This window comes from Anarhichas minor, unplaced genomic scaffold (assembly GCF_050575085.1).
Source record: "Anarhichas minor isolate MPS153535 unplaced genomic scaffold, ASM5057508v1 ptg000015l, whole genome shotgun sequence".
In the NCBI taxonomy this organism is placed as follows: domain Eukaryota; kingdom Metazoa; phylum Chordata; class Actinopteri; order Perciformes; family Anarhichadidae; genus Anarhichas; species Anarhichas minor.
Window position 1 is genome coordinate 1269002 of NW_027466461.1, and position 16692 is coordinate 1285693.

General features: G+C 44.2%; 1 protein-coding gene across 1 annotated transcript in view; it reads right to left on the reverse strand.

Moving 5' to 3' along the window:
* The window catches only part of ccdc142 (coiled-coil domain containing 142), a 121989-nt gene that overhangs the window by 13308 nt on the left and 91989 nt on the right, over positions 1-16692 (reverse strand). The window contains exons 8-14 of the mRNA XM_076092063.1: positions 12959-13260; positions 10838-10924; positions 8863-9015; positions 7424-7590; positions 7002-7154; positions 2705-2819; positions 474-651 (exon numbers count right to left, since the gene is read on the reverse strand). Of these exons, the coding sequence (XP_075948178.1) occupies positions 474-651; positions 2705-2819; positions 7002-7154; positions 7424-7590; positions 8863-9015; positions 10838-10924; positions 12959-13260 (1155 nt within the window). The remainder of the gene's footprint in view (positions 1-473; positions 652-2704; positions 2820-7001; positions 7155-7423; positions 7591-8862; positions 9016-10837; positions 10925-12958; positions 13261-16692) is intronic.

Sequence of the window (16692 nt, forward strand, 5' to 3'; positions counted from 1 at the left end):
TCACGTTTACTTTATTGAAGTTGATTGAACAGTACCTTGATTTCGCTGCTACTGTTCTAGCATTTCCCAATTTGGCATCAATAAAAATCAATCAATCAAGCCATCAATCAGTCTCGCTGTCTGTGTTCTTCTTACAGCCGTTTTTGTGGTGGCATCTCTCCAATTTTGAGGTATTTGCACATGGCAACAGCTGCCCTTACATAGTGTTTAATAATAAACAATGAGCCACACGCCTCCAATGTATGATCAAGTGGGATTTCTCATTCGGCACACCTGGGTGAGCAGATATGGATAGACAGGAAATATGGAGAGGCTGGGGGTCAGACCATGAATGTGCTGTTATGTGTAGGCTAGATTTGCTCTTTAACCATTAGGCTACAGTGCTGCCCCATCACAAGGTATTCTTCATCTCTTTGGTGATATTCTTCAACACTGTGGTAGACATCAATGTATGACCGTATGAATAAAAATACCTGAATTTGATCCTCTGTTTCAGGATGTGTTCCATCCACGCCTCCATGAAAGCCGTCATTGTTATACTCAGCGCTTGGACACGGGCATCATCAGACAATGGTGCCACACCCTCTAAAACCTGACCAATCACAGTCTGAGCTGCCAAAGATGCATACTCACTGGGGCTGCTGGGAAAACCTGAGCAAACAGAGTAATACACAATTGTCAGTACACAGTGAAATGTGCCAAAAGTTGTGTGAGTATTCCCTTGGAAGCCCAGTATTTATGTTATGTAAAGCAACTTTCTTTTGAAAAGTGCCTCTAAATAAAGTCAATTATTATAATGATTTTTGATTCCTATTATAACGTTAAATGATGTTTTGACCTATCTATGTATAGGCCGTGCAGTGGGTATCAGACTGTGCTGCAATGAATCTACTGGGTCCACTAGTCTTATTAAATGCCACTAGGTAGCATCCCCCCTGTTATGAGACACTTCATGGATTATGTTGACCTGTCTTACCAAATAAAGAACAATAGGAAGTTATACTGTATGTGTGCGTAAGAGGCAGGCAGCTCTACAGGGTCATCAGCAGACAAACCAAACAAACAAACCAACTGCTCATCCCAGCATGCAACACACTCCTCACTTCTGTCATTTAAAGAACGTGAGCAGGTCATCTGTGCCTTCATATTCTCCAGCTTGGACTACTGCACCTCCCTGTGTACTGGGATTGATCAGTCGTCCCTGTCTCACATGGAACTGGTCCAAAACGCCGCCGCCAGGCTGCTGACAGGTACCCACAAGAGGAAGCATAATTCTATTCTGATCTCTCTCCACTGCCGGTACAGTTTAGAATTGGTTTTATGGGTCTTCTGTTTGTCTATTAAGCCCTTTTCTATCCAAGACCTTCTAACCCCTTCAGCTCCCTCAGGGACCGGGCCTTTGCTGTTGCAGCTCTAGACTGTGGAACAGAAACCCCCGCCATTGATTCCAAGTCCAGGCTCAAAACACACTTTCACTCTCTGGCGTTTTGGACTTGTGCTTATGCCTATGTCTTGTATATTTGTGCCCATGTGTTGTGTGCGTTGGTGTTAATGTTTCTTATTTTTGTACTTTAGCTACCTGCTGTGGTCTGTACAGCACTTTGGTCACTGGGGGGTTGTTTTTGAATGTGCTTCATAAATAAATGTGATGGATTGATAGAACATCACTGGTTAACATTATAAGTTTAGGAATTCTGTGCTTTGATTAACTTTGCTCCGCTCACTCACCTTAATTTTAATCCACACTCCACACTCACTGGAATGGCTGCAGTGTCTGCCATGTTTTTCACTCCGTGTTTGGGGCTCCACCCTCTTCTACCCAGCTCGGTTAACAGGGACAAAAGTCATCTGCCTACAAAATCCCTACAGCCAACCTCCAGGGGATGTGCATTTGGTTTCCAGCCAAGCTCCCGGCCTCTGCAGCCAGCTCTGTATATCTACGCTTTTTTTTTTATAGTTTCTACTGCATCCTCCCATGGTACTGTGTTTCTGACCACAACACAAGATCTGGTCAGAGATTAGTGGAAGCTATCTCCTGAGGGAGCGTTTTCAGTGCCTGTATGTGACCTTATGATTGTTATCTCTGAAGTTGAGGAAGGGCCATTTCCAAATATGTACATTCCCTTTAAGGAGCAGTGTGTAGGATTTAGGGGGATTTATATATTTTTTAAACTATAATTCATTAGTGTATAATCACCTGAAACTAAGAATCGTTGTGTTCGTCACCTGAGAATGATCCCTTCATATCTACACAGGGAGATCTTCAGGAAGTCCACCATGTTGCACCACTAGAGTAGCCAAGAACGGACAAACCAAACACTGGCTCTAGAGAGAGCCTTACCTGAGGGCCACGTAGTTCTCTGACACAGTGGAAAGGGAGGAGTGAGCAGAGGGGTTTTCAGTTGGATGCAATCTACAACCACATCGCTAGATGCCACTAAATCCCCTCCAACGATCCTTTAAACACCCCAAATAATGTATTCATTAAACATTTAGAATGTATCTTTCAGAGTCTGTTGAGGTTTCCACTTTCCATCCTTTATATACAAATGAACTTTGAAGATGAATCTACTGTATAGTTTATATACAAACCCATCCAATATGTGTGTCAAAGCAATAAACAGAGCGTCTTCCTTAGTTTTAGTCTGATCAGCAAATATCTGTTGTGTGAGTTTCTACATAGACGGAGCATTAACAACAGTACCTGTCCTGAGACTGGGTCTCCAGTGTACAGCAGAAGGCATGGTCTGTTTAAAGATCTCCCCTGACATCTGCTTGCAGTCACTGGAGAAGGTCTTCAGCACCAGAGAGGAGAAGGTCTGGCGGAAACAACAGTTTCAGTGACATCCACATTCTTTGGATTGCATAATGCCACATTCATGCTGGCAGAATGGAAGAAACTTTCAAACATTATGCATAAACACGCACGTCACAGATCTGCCTATTGGTAAAGCTGGAATGAACAAACTCTGTCGGCTACTTGGCTCTCTGTTAATTAGCCGTATTGATTGTATTAGCGGTGGCTTGTATTTACATTGATGTAGCATCAATGAGGGGCATTATATTGTGCTAATTTGATGACATATATATCCAATGCTGTATCAAATATCTTTTCTACATGCAATGCTTTGATTGAGGTTTTGAGACAATTGCATAGAGAGAGAGAGAAAGGGAACGAGAAGTTGGACTATTGCACACACTTTTTCTGTAAGGTATTAATAATAATTAAAGCTGCGAGCAGCAATGAACGGGCCCTCGCAATCTGCAGCGCGTCGGGGGTGCCGGCGGGACTCCGGCCTGCGCGTCCGAGAACGTCCGCGACAGCGAAAAAAATGCAGATTTCGCCAGCAGGTGCCGCTGTGAGTACTAGTGAAAATTAGCTTGTAGACATCCTCAGGCCATGAGTGTTATCAAGCATGTGAAGTTTGGGACTGTTTGGAACAACTCCAGCTGAGTTACATCAGCTTTTTTCATGAGGAATCACGTAAAGTAGCCGCCCGCTACGGCTAAACGATTCCGTCAAACGTAAAGCTTTTGATAACTTTTAATCACAATGGTCTTGAGATTGTACTGACAAAATTTAAAGTGGATCTGATGAAGTCCCTAGGAGGAGTTCGTTAAAGTATAGCGACTAGAAATAGGCCAAAATCGATGGAAAAATGACAGAAATCAAAATGGCCGACTTCCGGCAGGGTTTAGAGCATGGTCTCAAGAGACTTCTTGTTAGGTCTCCATAGGATACATCTGCCTACCACGTTTCAAACATGTAGCTGAAATGTAGCGCTGGGGCTGCCCTTTTGAAATATTGTAGGGGGCGCTATAGAGGCAATTTAAAACGGCCAAGCCAAAAACCCATTTACACTATGTCTTCCTATGGCCTATGACAGATGTACAAAGTTCCATGAGTTTCTGAGCATCCCAATCCATTAAAGCATCAGCTTCCTTTTTCATGGCGAACGGTACGTCGCCACGGCAACAGCGTTCAACAAAAACTCACAATATTCATGATGATGCATCATCAATGTCTTAAGGCTATCTTAACCAAATTTGAGACTCATCAGGTCACCTGGCTAGGAGGAATAAAGAAAAGTATAAAATATGACATTTCCTTTAGCCAGTAGGGGGCGCTATGAGTTATTTTTTCAATTGAAATATGTTCAAGCTTGAAGTAGCATCATGCATAGGAAGTTTTGTGCGGATTAGATAATGTACCTTGGAGTTATAACAACTTATAAGAACTTATTTTTTCATAAACAATGAGGCAAAATGGCCGCCACGCCACGTCAAGGTTGTTGGATGAAAAGTCACGATTTTTCTAACATGTCATCACAAAGGTCTTAAGAGCATCCTGACCAAAGGAGAAGTTGATCGCATAAATTCTGTAGGAGGAGTTCGTTAAAGTATGAAGGCTGAAATCTGCAAAAACTGACAAAAAGCACAACTTCGCGGGTTTACTGTAGCGCCCCCTAGTGGTTGAATGCAAATAAATTCTCAGGGTATGTTACTGCATGCGATGTGCACATATGCTGAACATTTCGTAATTTTAGGACAAACGGTTGAGAAGTTGTGTATTGATATTAAGCCACGCCCCTAAGAAGTTTATTGGTCCATATCTTGTAAACGCTAAGAGATATCAAAGAGCTTTTGATAACTTTTGATGATCTATATCCAACAATGATCCACAATAAATTAGGTAGTAATCGGACCCAGCATGTAGGAGGAGTTCGCAAAAATGTGTTTTACACTAAATTCAATATGGCGGAAAATCTAAGTAGCCAGAGCTTAGGGGTCTGAGAGGCTTTTTTTTAGATCTAGCGGAGTCGGACATGTGTGTCGAATTTCAAGTCAATCGGACATACTGGCCGAGGTGCTTCGCCGGCTAGAGAGCCATTTTTTACACAGAAGGATGCATCCCTTTTCAGACTCTAAGTTCCACCAGACCTGACAAGTCCCGAAAATTTGGTGAGTTTTCATGCATGGCAAGTACCCCCAAAAGACTCCCAAACGGCAAAAATAAAAAGCAGAATTAAAGCTGCGAGCAGCGATGAACGGGCCCTCGCAATCTGCAGCGCGTCGGGGATGCCGGCGGGACTCCGGCCTGCGTGTCAGAGAACCAGAGAACGTCTGCGACCGTTGGACGGCGCGTCCGCGAGTGAGACGTTTTTAATCCCGCGTGGACCGCCTGATGCTGGAAATGATGCTTTGCAAATAGTCTGATGCTTCCTGTATCCGCTGCCTGGCGCTACAGAATGTGTGCAAACATGCATCATGTGTCAAATGTAAACCACATTGTGTAAAAGTCATGTAAATCGGAGGTGTTTATCACAAAATCCAGATTTCCTTTCGCCAGCAGGTGGCGCTGTGAGTATTAGTGGAAATTAGCTTGTAGACATCATCAGGCCATGAGTGTTATCAAGCATGTGAAGTTTGAGACTGTTTGGAACAAGTCCAGCTGAGTTACATCAGCTTTTTTCATGGGGAATCACGTAAAGTAGCCGCCCGCTACGGCTAAACGATTCCGTCAAACGTAAATCTTTTGATAACTTTTAATCACAACGGTCTTGAGATTGTACTGACAAAATTTAAAGTGGATCTGATGAAGTCCCTAGGAGGAGTTCGTTAAAGTATAGCGACTAGAAATAGGCCAGAATCTATTGAAAAATGACACATAAATGAAACTGGACGACTTCCGGTAGGGTTTAGAGCATGGTCCCAAGAGACTTATATTTAAGTCTCCATAGGATACATGTGCCTACCAAGATTTATACATGTAGCTCAAACGTAGCGCTGGGGCTAGTCTTTTGAAATATTGTAGGGGGCGCTATAGAGGCAATTTAAAACGGACGATTAAAAAACAATCATAGAAAATATTTCTTCCAATGACCTTTGGCACATGTACAAAGTTCCATGAGTTTGTGAGCATCCCAAGTCACTAAACCATCAGCTTCCTTTTTCATGGCGAATGATGCGTCGCCACGGCAACAGCGTTGTATGAAAATTCACAATATTCATGATAATGCATCATCAATGTCTTAAAGCTATCCTTACCAAATTTGACACTCATCAGGTCACCTGGCTAGGAGGACTAAAGAAAAGTATAAAATATGACATTTCCTTTAGCCAGTCGGCGGCGCTATGAGTTATTGAAATTCTTTCAATTGAAATATGTTCAAGCTTGAAGTAGCATCATGCATAAGAAGTTTTATGCGGATTGGATAATTTACCTTGGAGTTATAACAACTTATAAGAATTCATTTTTTCAAAAACAATGAGGCAAAATGGCCGCCACGCCACGTCAAGGTTCTTCGATGAAAGCGCGCAAAAATGTGTTTTTCACTAAATTCAATATGGCGGAAAATCTAAGTAGGCGGAGCTTAAGGGTCTGAGAGGCTTTTTTCTTTTTTTAGATCTAGTGGATTTCGACATGTGTGTAGAATTTCAAGTAAATCGGACATACTGGCCGAGGGGCGTCGCCGGTCCGATTTGTAGGGGGCGCTAGAGAGCCATTTTTTTTTAGACAGAATGATGCTTCCTTTTTCAGATGGCTATTTTCACCAGACCTGACAAGTCCCCAAAATTTGGTGAGTTTTCATGCATGGACAGTACCCCCAAAAGACTCCCAAAGCTTAAAAATAAGAATCATAAGAATAACCCCTACAATATCAATAGGGCCTTCGCAGGCCCGACGTTGTCGGTCGCTCAGGCCCTAATAATAATAATACCCCTTACAATTTCAATAGGGCCTTCGCGGCCCGACGTTGTCGGTTGCGCGGGCCCTAATAATAATCCTTACAGTTTCAATAGGGTCTACATCTAAAGAAAATAAGATTCTGTGTTTCTATACCGCCTCATTTATCATGTTTTTGTCAGTTGACACTCAGCTGTGGGTAAACAGTCAAACACAGCTGATATGTTGCTGGATACAATTCTCTTCTTTGAAATAAAAATGGAAGAGGAGTCACTTTCTACTGCGGTTGTGTAGAATAAACCATTCAGTTCACCTGCAGCTCGGATACAGCCCTGTCCAGTCCTTCAAGTTGCTGCCTCAGCAGAAGCTGGTTGTGGTGATGAAGAGTAGAATGTTGGTTACTATCTGAATTCATCATCAGGGACTTTGTCTGATGCACCATCATCTCTATTGACTCCCTCAGCACCTGCAGAGAAAGGACACATCACAAACTGCTGCTGCTGATTTCATTTCAGGGCTAAAAGGCAAAAACTGCACTATAAGTTAAGTCTGGTGTACAGAAATATAATCACTAAACGCTACAGTTGGTCAAATGAATACACTTAGTCATATTTGCTCAAGCTGTCACTATACCCTGACAGTAGTACATGAGTCGTATCAATCAGCTTGTGAACTGTGTCAACTATGTTGTCAAAGTGGTGTCTTCATCATGGTTGATATTAAGGAGTAACATACTTTGAGGTCTCCCTGTGTGATGAGCAGGAACTTCTTGAGGCTCCATGAAGAGAGGAACTGGTAAGCCTTGGACATGACCCAGACCATCGACAGCTGCACTGTGGCTAACACCAAGCTAACAGTCTGTCTCTGGAGAGGGAGCCTGGAAGGAAAGAGGCTATAAGAACCTGCAGGGGTGAGAGAGAGAGAGAGAGCTTAGCTGGTGGCTCATTGACTGCACTTCACTTTGGCTACTGGATGAAGGAAAATGAAGACAATCTGAAACCACTGCATGAAATCTCTAACCAGCAGAGCGTACAGTTGTTGGGCCCTGGTCAGAGCTGGCCAATGCTACATTATGATTGGCCAGTCTGTGTTCAAGGGGCACTACAGTGATTAGCTGTTCAATACATATGGCTTACCAAGTCAAGTCTCCTCAGCTTATTGCCCTCCTGTCAAGCTGAGTCTCTAGTGAATCCCCTGTTAACTATGTCTGCACTATAGAAAAAGTCCCTTTCCTGGTAATTAGAACAGATCATGATTGGATATCAAATTTGCACATAGCTACATTATTTGCAAGTATGTGTCTGTTGTCACCAATGTTAGCTTCCACAGACTCCCCCGCTCTCATCAATAATTCTGGGCTTAGCATAAGGGCTTGTCTGTTCAGTTACAATGTGAATATCAACAGCAGCTTGGTGCATTAACACAGGCTTACACTGATGAATCCGGTTATATTGCAGGAAGGTAAGAACCTAAGTGCCTTGTACCAGTGATTGAGGACAACTTGCCACAATCACCAATTTTATCGTATTTTAAATTTTCTCCAATGGTACGAACGCAATTCACACTTTTTAGTTTTTAGTTAGTCTGCTGTTATCCAAAATGTATTTTTCACTAATGGATTGTATATAACTTTTTTACTTTGAAGCTATTTTTGCAGTAGAAATTCCTTTATAAATTACAGTTCATAATTATGTTGACATGATCATGTTTGACTCTGCTGCTAAACGTTTCTTTATATAATAAGGTCAGTGAGAAGTGTAGCCAGGCACGGCTGACTTCCTTCTTTAGTCTTCAATCAGCGTTCTGATATTGGCAGAGACAGATGGACGCTTCTTCACGTGCAGGTTTATGTAAGCAGCTGTCCAGGGGAACAACCTCTGTTTCGATGCCTTATAATGCAACGTCACCTATTATGACACATGTTCTTTCCTTCTCAGTGATGGAGACTTCCCCTTGACCCCCATATTTTTATTTATTGGTTTTGGACATATGGGACAAGTTACCTAACTTTACATGGTATTATTGGGGCATTAATTATGCTAATTTACTCAGTTATTTGCTGAATCTGACACGGTTCACTAGAACGAGCCCACCGTACGAGGAAAAGTCAGAGAAAGTTAATGTAAGAGTGCAGGTTTGTTCTTGCATGAGGCCCATTGTGTATGTCTTCTTACTGTTTGAGTGAGGGCAGCTCAGAGCCGACAGGAGGGGAGGGGACAGCAGCAGGAGGTGCTCCATGGTAACTGACATCATCACATATCCATCTTGCTGATTCACAGCTGTGAGACACTTGTCTTTCAGAGCTGAACCTAAACTTCTGCACACCTCTGGAGAAAGACAGTGTGTGAGAGACACAAACGTTAAAAATAAACACATGTTAAGATTTATATAGGTTTGTATGAGTTTAATGGAAAACTGGCAGTGCAATGTTCTGAGGTCCAGATGAAGGTTTAAAGCTTGTGATTTAGTAGTGAGTATGTGCTGATAAACAATGATCCACAATAACATCTCACTAACACAAGGAACCTCCGTCTGTCCTTCGCATATCTCATCTACCTCTCATCTGATCTATTCCATACTTGGCGGGTGTTTGGGGACTCAAGTGAGTGCTTTTGTTGAATTTGGTACAATACAGAAGCAGGATGCTCTTTAAATAAACAAGCGAACAGCGCTCTGTGTAGCACTGTGACCACATCTGGCAGACCAAGTCTCTTTGACTGCAGTTTACTCTACAACTAAACTCTGTCACTTCCCTGGAGTCCATACGAGCAGATAGCAAACTGGAGGCAGATGAAACCAGAGTGTATTTCACCAGTGTCTCTGAGAGTCAGACTTTGTTTCCCTGCTGTGACACTTGATACTAACTTATTTGTAACGGGTGTAGTAAGGATCCAGGAGCAGTACGACAGCCACCAGGGATAGTTTGAATCGAAGCTTTATTTTCCTCTGGACACACAACAGGTAGAATATTCCCAGGGAAAAAGCGGCAGGATGTCGTGGTCGGAGACAGAAGGCTGAGTGAGTTACCGGGGCAGAGGCAAGGCGGGGTAGTCCAAGACAGGCAGGGCCGGTAACAGGGAATCAGTCCAAGGGTGTACGCTGGAAGGTCTTGCATGGAAGCGGAGAACGATCTGGCAGTGAGTGTGTGTGTGACTGGGGTTTAAATAGTGAAGCAGCAGAGTGAGCAGGTGAGAGTGATGAGCTGATGAGGTGGGTGTGACTGGCAGGTGCACTGAATAAACTGATTAGGTGAGTGAGAGATGGAAAAAACAGGATAGTAGTGGCAGAGCTGTGACACTATTACCCTAATAACAGCAAAATATCTCCTCTAAATGAATCCATGCTCTACTTTATAACTGCAGTGGTTATATCAAAGCAAGCAACTAATGCTCTTATTTGTAAATGACCTCTGCTAAGTCACCAATGATTCTGACTGCCAGTAACACGGACCTGATTTAGTGATTTGGGGGCTACAGGCCTTGCTTTATTCTCACCCTTTCTCCAACTGGGAATGTTGGTATAGGTTAAAGAAGTAGGCCTACTGAAAAGCTTTTTTTCTGATGTAAAACTATTAACTATTAATAGTTAACTATTACTACCACACAGTAAAAGTACTGCATTCAGATGTTTACTTCAAGTGAAGAGAGAAAGAGAAGCTTTATCAGCACAATGTACTTAAATATACTTGATGTCTGTTCAAGGTGGAGCTTTCAATTCTAATATGATGCTGGATAGTTTAATGAATAATAATCTGCAAAGTCACCAGCAACATTTCTCTGTCAGGTAAATGTACAATGTTTACCTCTGAAGTAGAAGTACTTCATCTAAACATCATAATACATCTATAGCTGTTTGGGGCCCTTTAAGTTGGGGCCCCCAGGCCCAGGTTGTCTACCATGCTTAACGGTCGGCCTCTGGTGTTATTTCATGTGAACCAGAGTGTATTTCACTGGTGTTTCTAACCGTGTGATGTAACAACTGTATGTCATGGCAGGTGTGTTGCTGAGGACCCAATGAAGAGCAGTGTTTAGTGTGAAGTGGAAGTTTGTGTGAGCCAACAACGTACACGAAGCCTAAATAAGATGACACTGAGATATGTAGTTATGTTCCAACTGATAGGACGCTGTGTGTGTGTGTGTGTGTACTAACCATAGTCCCACTGAGCATGTGCTGTAATGACTAACAGATACAGACAGAAGTCCTCCAGCATGGTTCTGCACTCCTCTGGAACCAGATCTACAACAAACAGCACAAAACCCAGAAGCGTCATGTAGACTTGCAATTGCACTGCCAAAGAGTTAGATTGAATTTAGATTTGTTTATGGTATATATAAAGCTAGTTATTTTTACATCTAAATCTGCTCAAGACAATGCTCATAGATTTAAAAAAACATCACATTAAAAAGCATAATTTCAATGGCCAGGTACGTTTGAATATCACAACACATCATCAGGGCGACTGTGGCTCATCATTCCTTCAGTCAGAGAATCGGTGGTTCGATCTCCGGCTCCGCTATTCCATGTCGATGTGTCGTAGCTGTGCCTACACGGTGTGTTGTATGAATGGTTAGTGAGTCCTGATGGTGGCACCTTGCATGGTAGCTCCTGTCATCAGTGTATGAATGGGTGTGAATGATGACATGTAGTGTTAAAGAGCTTTGAGTGGTCGGAAGACTAGAAAAGATAAATACAAGTACAGTCCATGTACCATCAGGTAGAGACAAACATGTTCTGCTGCTGTTGATGTTCCCCCGGATGCAGTTTTTCCAACAACAAAGTGATGTGGGAGACAACCTTGTGCTAGTAAAAGCACAAACGCTTATAGTGAGGAAATATACATAAACAGTACATACACGCTGAATATTATTTTGGTCATCACAGCTGACAGTAGCATAACAAACATTTAGAGCACAGTTAATTATTTTCAATTTTTCTGTCATGTTTTTCTGTCATGTTAGTTTTCCCATTTATTTGTGAAGGTGGTCCTCAGGTTTTTTATGGCACTTCTCCCCCAGGTCTGAGTCCACACATTGCATCATTTAGAAAAATGCAAAAGAATGAACAAGGGGCCGTGAGATGAAACCACGCCCACTATCACGTAGCGTCGTTGAAACCCACTTCACCGAGATCGAATTGACTGACGGAAAAAGAGTGTCACGATGTCTGATATCAGGCATGCTACATGGTGGTAACTGAAAAAGAAAAAGCAAGGAGGGGGTTCTGATATGAGGATGTTAACATTTTCTGAATTTCAGGACCTAGATTCGTCCCAAACGGACACCTCTATTTTACAATTGGCCTTGTAAGATGAGGGCTGATTTAAAACCAAACCCCCAGGAAGAGTGCCAGTCTTTGAAGCAAAGGCCAAATGATGGAACTACAATTTCTGGGTCCACCATGTGATGCCATGGGGCCCAAAAATACTTTTTCCCATAGACTTCCATTGGGAAAGAGACGTCTGTAAATTCAAGGATTATTTTTAAATGAAATGCTAGTGCGCTTGTTTATTGAGCCCCATAATGCGGAAGATTGCCAAAAGATCCGGGTGATTTTATTCTCTGAAGTCAAACATTTTTTGAGCAACTTTCATTAGATTGAACAGTGCGCCGCCTCCAAGGTGTATCCAGATGTCTTTATACATCCATGTTTAAAACAGTAGATGGAGTTTTCAGCCATTTTCAAAGATGAAATGGTGATTTTTACACCTGTAATGTGGACACCTTAAGTTTAGTTTATACTCGGCGTAGTGAAGCCGGTGTGAGTTGCAATCACGTGACTGTCACAAATAGTTCACTGATAAAAACACTATTTAGATGTCTAGGGATTTTACAAAGACGATCGATTCACTTTGAGATGCTTTAGAAACAGGAAGTCTTAAAAATCTAACTTGAGCTATGATTTAGTGCCATACATATTGAAGTAGCCAATAGTTGTATTAACGTCTGTATGTAGTAAACAACTGACTGTCACTTCAAATATAGGAAGTTCAATTGAATAATATCTAAACAATATTTATCATCAACTTTCAAATTGAACTGGATGAATTACAAATAATACATAATCTAATAATAAATAAATATCGGGCTCTTAGATTGTTTATTATCTGTGACTTCATTTCAGATATGAGTTTGCTCAAAAGAGTTGTTTGTCTCGTAGTGACGCTTCACATTGCTGCTTTTAATAAGTGAATAAATAATGAATGACTGTGTTGTATGACCTGCAGTATGGACACCTCCACACTGTTGATTTGACTGGACCTTATCTTCTCACCTGTCTCTGAAGCTTGACTCATCCTGTGCAGGATCTGGAAGCCCCTGTGTTTGTCTTGGAGGTTGATGCTTCCTGCACCATTTCCTGCTCGTGGCACATGCAGCTGCAGCCACAGGGCTTTGCTGCAGAGAGTCCACAGCAGGGAGCGGTACTGTCCAAACAGATCCGCAAACAACAGCGACTGACCAAGGTCCAACCACTGGACCGAGTGGGGCCAACGAAGACCGTCTAGCTCCACTGTTGTCCCCTCTGCTCCCCCTGTCTCCTCCTTCTCTAGGTTTCCATCCCTTCTAACACCTGAGCTGAAGGACACAAACACTGCAGTTATCACACACAGACTGGGCAACAGAGAGTGTGGTCACATGAAGATCAATATAACACTGAACATTTTTCAGACCACATTACTGGTGGATGTTGTAAGATCAAATTATTCACCCTGTAACGTTTCCTCATTCTAACAGAAATAGACTCAGATCAGGGGACATACATCAGCTGTCTACATTGTACACCTCTCACATTGTCACAGATCTGCCACCATTATCCTGTTTTTTCCATCTCTCACCTAATCAGTTTATTCAGCGCACCTGCCAGTCACTCCCACCTCGTCAGTTCATTTCTCTCACATGCTCACTCCACTGCAGCCACTATTTACCCCAGTCACACGCACACTCACTGCCAGATCATTTTCATGTCTACCCGCCCGTTTGGCTAGTCTTGTCCCGGTTTTCCCGTCTGCCTGCCCTGCCTCATTCTGATGGATTTTCCCCCTCGTGTCTTGTCTTGTCCGTGGATGCCCCGTTGTGTCCTGTAAGTTTCCTGTGTTGATTTGATTTCATTAAATACCTGCTTCACGCTACTCTGTCTGGCTTGCATTTGAGACCTCCACCACACCCCGTGACAGAATGATCTGGCCAGAAATGGACTTAGCAGACCACCGTTTGGAGTGCCGTCTCCCTGAGTGGAGTGAACAGTTTATGGGAACCCGCCTGGCCTTTGGAGGGCCTCGGAGTGTCCAGAAGGCAAACTATGACTTGTTGGACTCAGCGGACCAACGTTTTGAGCGCTTTTCCCCTGAGTGGTATGAACAGTTTGCGGGAACCCGCCTGGCCTTGGGAGGGCATCGGAGTGTCCAGAAGGCAAACCGTGACCTGATGGACTACATTACATTACAGTCATTTAGCAGACGCTTTTATCCAAAGCGACTTACAGTAAGTGTATTCAACATCGGTATTCAAGAGAACTACTCGTCACCAGAAGTCATAAGTACATCTCCTTCAAACAAGCATCTAAGAGCATGAACCAGAGCAACTGCACAGTGCAGAAACAAACTAATGTAATAAGTGCAACAAACTAATACGAATACAATAAGTGCAACAAACTAATACGAATACAATAAGTGCAACAAACTAATACGAATACAATAAGTGCTAAGTGGAAGGCTCAGGGTAGTACTTCTTGAAGAGGTGAGTTTTCAGCTTGATGAAAGATGGGCAGCAACTCTGCTGTCCTGATGTCAGTGGGGAGTTCATTCCACCACTGTGGGGCCAGGACGGAAAACAGCCGTGACCCGGTCAAACGGCCGCAGGGACCTCTGAGCGACGGGGCAACCGATCGCCCCGAGGCAGCAGAGCGAAGTGGTCGGGCAGGGGTGTAGGGCTTGACCGTGGCCTGGAGATAGGAAGGAGCTGTTCCTTTCACTGCCCTGTAGGCTAGCACCAGAGTCTTAAACTGGATGCGAGCTCTTACAGGGAGCCAGTGTAGAGAACGGAGAAGGGAAGTTGTGTGGGAGAACTTGGGGCGATTGAACACCAGGCGAGCTGCAGCTTTCTGGACAAGCTCCAGTGGTCTGATGGCCGACGCCGGGACTCCGGCAAGTAGTGAGTTGCAGTAGTCCAGGCAGGAGATGACAAGAGCCTGGATGAGCACCTGCGCCGTCTCCTCAGTGAGGAAGGGGCGAATCCTCCTGATGTTGTAGAGCAGGAATCTGCAGGAGCGTGTAACCGATGAAATGTTTGCTGAGAATGACAGTTGGTCATCCAGGATCACACCCAAGTTCCTCGCAGTCCGAGTTGGCATCACCACGGTATTGTCAATGGTGATGGACAGGTCTCGGTGCGGGCAACCCTTCCCGGGAGGAATAGTAGCTTGGTTTTGCCCAGGTTGAGCTTCAGGTGGTGTCGTCATCCACTTCGAAATGTCAGCCAAGCACGCAGCGATGCGTGCCTCCACTTGAGTGTCATCGGGGGGAAATGACAAGACCAGCTGAGTGTCATCGGCATAGCAATGGTAAGAGAAGTCATGCGAGCGAATAACAGAACCCAGAGATGTTGTGTAGAGCGAGAAGAGAAGGGGGCCCAGGACTGAACCTTGTGGAACCCCCGTAGTCAGCATGCGTGGTTCCGATTGGATCAAGTGAGCACGTGGTGGGGCGGTTAGATGTAATAAGGTTGAGGACCTCGTTAGGGGAGCAAGGTAAGGAGGGGAGCAAGGTAAGATAAGATGGGGCATGGAGAGGGGAGGGAGAGCTGTGGGGGAAGAGCTGGACAGGGTAGAGAGGGAGAGGGTGGACAGGCACAGGGGGGCTGAGAGAAGGAGGATCTGATATCGTTTACCTTCTTGTCAAAGAAGTTAGCGAAATCGTCAGGGAGAAGGGAGGAAGTAGGAGGAGGGGGTGGGGGTTGGAGGAGTGAAGAGAAAGTTTGGAAGAGTTTTTTGGGATTGGAAGCAATGGTTAGGATTTTAGAGCGGAAGAAAGCAGCTTTAGCAGTAGATAGAGAGGAGGAAAAAGTTGAAAGAAGAGATTGGAAGTTAAGAAGGTCCTCCGGGAGTTTGCCTTTTCTCCATTTACGCTCAGCCTCTCTTAGGCTCCGTCTATCAGTACGCACAGAGTCCGATAGCCATGGGGCAGGTGGAGTTGGCCGTGCAGGCCTGGAGGTGAGGGGACAGAGGTTGTCCAAAGAAGAGGAAAGGGTGCTGAGGAGAAAATCAGTAGCAGTATCAGGGGATAGGAGAGAGAAGGATTCAGGGTCAGGGAGAGCAGAGGTAACAGAAGAGGAAAGATCAGCTGGGGAGAGGGATCGAAGATGACTAGGGGTAGAAACCATATGGGTAGGTGGCAGAAGTACGGGGGAGAGGAGAGGGAGAGGGAGTATGACATGAAATAGTGGTCAGAGAGCTGGAGGGGAGTGACGGAGAGGTTAGCAGTAGAACAGTGTCTAGTGAAGATAAGATTCAGCTGGTTGCCGGCCTTGTGGGTAGGAGGAGAGGAAGAGTGGTAAAGGACAAAGGAGGAGAGGAAGGAAAGAAGAGGTTCTGACTTATCAGTCTGGATGTTGAAGTCGCCGAGCAGGATGAGTGCGGAGCCATCGTCATGGAAGTGCGAGACTAATGTGTCAAGCTCCTCCAGCAACTCACCAAGAGGGCCTGGTGGGCGATACACAACAGCAATGGTGAGCTTGACTGGATTCTGATTCTGATAAGGGACAGTAACAGCATGAAATTCGAAAGAGGACGGGGAGAACTGTGGAACAGAGACAAGAGAGTATTTCCATTTTGGGGAAATTAGCAGGCCAGTACCACCATCTCACCTCGCAGCTCTGGGAGTGTACATCTGACAGAGCTGCGGGTGTGGTGGTGTTTTCTGGTGTGATTCAGGTCTCAGTTAGAGCAAGAAAGTCGAGGGAGAGCAAGGAAGCGTAGCCTGAGATGAACTCAGCTTTCGGCACTGCCGACTG